The 2,098-nt window shown below is 37.7% G+C and overlaps 1 protein-coding gene across 1 annotated transcript; it reads left to right on the top strand.

The window, feature by feature from the left end:
* Positions 1 to 157: 157 nt before the first annotated feature.
* On the top strand, positions 158 to 2,093 carry LOC111377317 (root phototropism protein 2-like; the record flags this gene model as incomplete). Its single annotated transcript, XM_023000394.1, has 4 exons — positions 158 to 508; positions 604 to 673; positions 874 to 1,251; positions 1,521 to 2,093. Coding segments are annotated over exons 1-4 (1,068 nt in total), but the record flags the coding sequence as incomplete, so codon positions are not given.
* Between the last annotated feature and the right edge of the window lie 5 nt (positions 2,094 to 2,098).

The following is a 2,098-nucleotide window of genomic DNA, read 5'->3' as shown; positions in this document are numbered from 1 at the left end:
GTTAATTCAACAATGCGATAGACTCGATATTTTAGACGAATCACTTTGCAAAACAACCTTTCTTGATTTGGATTTGTTCTCGTAGAAACATGGTCAGATGGTTCGGAGTCGATCTAGTCCAACCGTTGAACAGTCTAATTCACCCGTTTTAAATCTCTCGTCTTTATAATCCTAGAAATTGTTTGATATTTACATTCCCTTGTACATGGTAAGCAACAATTTATTACATAATTAGAATTAACTTGGCTCTTTCTTGGCGGCTATCACTGTAATGTAGGATAAATACACGGAATCCGCCTGAAAACTACTTAGAAAAGTTACACAGATAAATTGTTGTCCCCTAAAAGCCAAAAAGATTTAAATAAAAAAGCTACCTTGAGTGAGGTAAATTTAAAATCTTTGCATAACTCAAATAAGCTCTGTGTGAATATTTCTATTTTCCTCGAGCATACTCCAATCCAATGGCTAATAGCAGAGCATCTCTTGCCATGGAGAGAACTGGGCAGTGGTATTTGAACTCCAATTGTTCCTTTAAATTGTTCTTTCTTATTCATTTTGATATTTCTGTTATGATTTTTTGCCCTTTTTTGGTTCAAATTACAGGGTTTTTCCTCGAGAAATTCCTACTGATGTTATTGTTGAAGTAGGGGAAGCCAATTTCTCTCTTCACAAGGTATGTTGAAGAACACTAATCTTGAAATTCGATTTCGCTTGAACTTTATACAAATTGAATAGCTTGTTTGAGTTTTTTCGGTTCATTCAGTCAAAAAAGTTTCAAGAAAAGTAGTATTATTTTCGTACTTAAAGCTTGGAATGTTACAAAGATAGATCTACTGGCATAAGTTAATTATGTTCATCTACTTATGGTGGCAGTTCATGCTTATAGCAAAGAGCAATTACATAAGAAAACTTATTATTGAATCAAAAGAAGCTGATTTGGCAAGAATAAACCTCTCAAACATCCCTGGAGGACCTGAAATTTTCGAAAAAGCTGCAAGATTCTGTTATGGAGTGAATTTTGATATCACAGTACTCAACGTGGCAGCCCTCAGATGTGCTGCTGAGTATCTACAGATGACTGATTTATATTGTGAGAATAATCTTTGTAGTCGGACCGAGGATTTCCTCTCTCAAGTGCCGTTAAGCAGTCTTTCGGGTGCCTTGGTCGTCCTGAAATCGTGTGAAGATCTACTTCCCATGGCTGAAGACCTCAAAATTGTACAAAGATGTGTCGATGTCGCAAGTGCTAAGGTACTTCCTTCTTTTCTTTGAAACAACTTAAGCTCTTACAATATAGAAAGGTTATGAATCTTGAATTCAAGTCTTACGGACTTTTATTTATAAAAATTATGCACGTGTTAGGCATTTGATGGAAAATGAGCCTAATCGATGAGATAAAACAAGTGTCATTGTCTCTTTAATAGTTTAAACGTTTAGAAGAAGTGGTTCGACACAAATAAGATTGCAGTCCTATCATTACATGTGTCTTTTAGTTAACTATTGGTGGATTAACGTGTTAGGCTTGCGTTGAGGCGAATTTTCCAAGCCGTTCACCACCTAACTGGTGGACCGAAGAGCTAACAATCTTGGACGTAAGCTTCTTTGAAAAGATCATTACGTCGATGAAATCAGGAGGCGCAAAGGCCTTGACAATAGCTAGTGCTATAATCACATATGCTGAGAGATCACTTCGTGATCTTGTGCGTGACCACTCTGGAAATGGAATAAAATCATTAGATTCTGGGGAATCTGATATCAGAATCCAACAACGAGACCTTCTACAGTCTATAGTCGCTCTTATGCCCCCCGAAAAGGCTGCCTTCCCCATAAACTTCCTCTGTCGTCTCCTGAGGACAGGTATTTTCTTGAGGGCAGCAAATATTTGCAAGAACGAGCTAGAAAAGAGAATTTCAGTGATTTTAGAGCACGCAACCGTGGATGATCTTCTGGTTTTATCGTTCTCCTATGATGGTGAGCGGCAGTTTGATCATGAAAGCATAAGAAGGATCATATCGGGATTTGTGGAGAAAGAAAAGAATGTGTCTGTCTTCAATGGAGGCGATTTCAAAGAAGCGTCTTCCACAGCTATGCAGAGAGT

The sequence above is a fragment of the Olea europaea genome, unplaced genomic scaffold (genome assembly GCF_002742605.1).
Source record: "Olea europaea var. sylvestris unplaced genomic scaffold, O_europaea_v1 scaffold16375, whole genome shotgun sequence".
Classification (NCBI taxonomy): Eukaryota; Viridiplantae; Streptophyta; class Magnoliopsida; order Lamiales; family Oleaceae; genus Olea; species Olea europaea.
The sequence above is the reverse complement of the archived record's forward strand: the minus strand, read 5'-3'. Positions and strand labels throughout refer to the sequence as shown.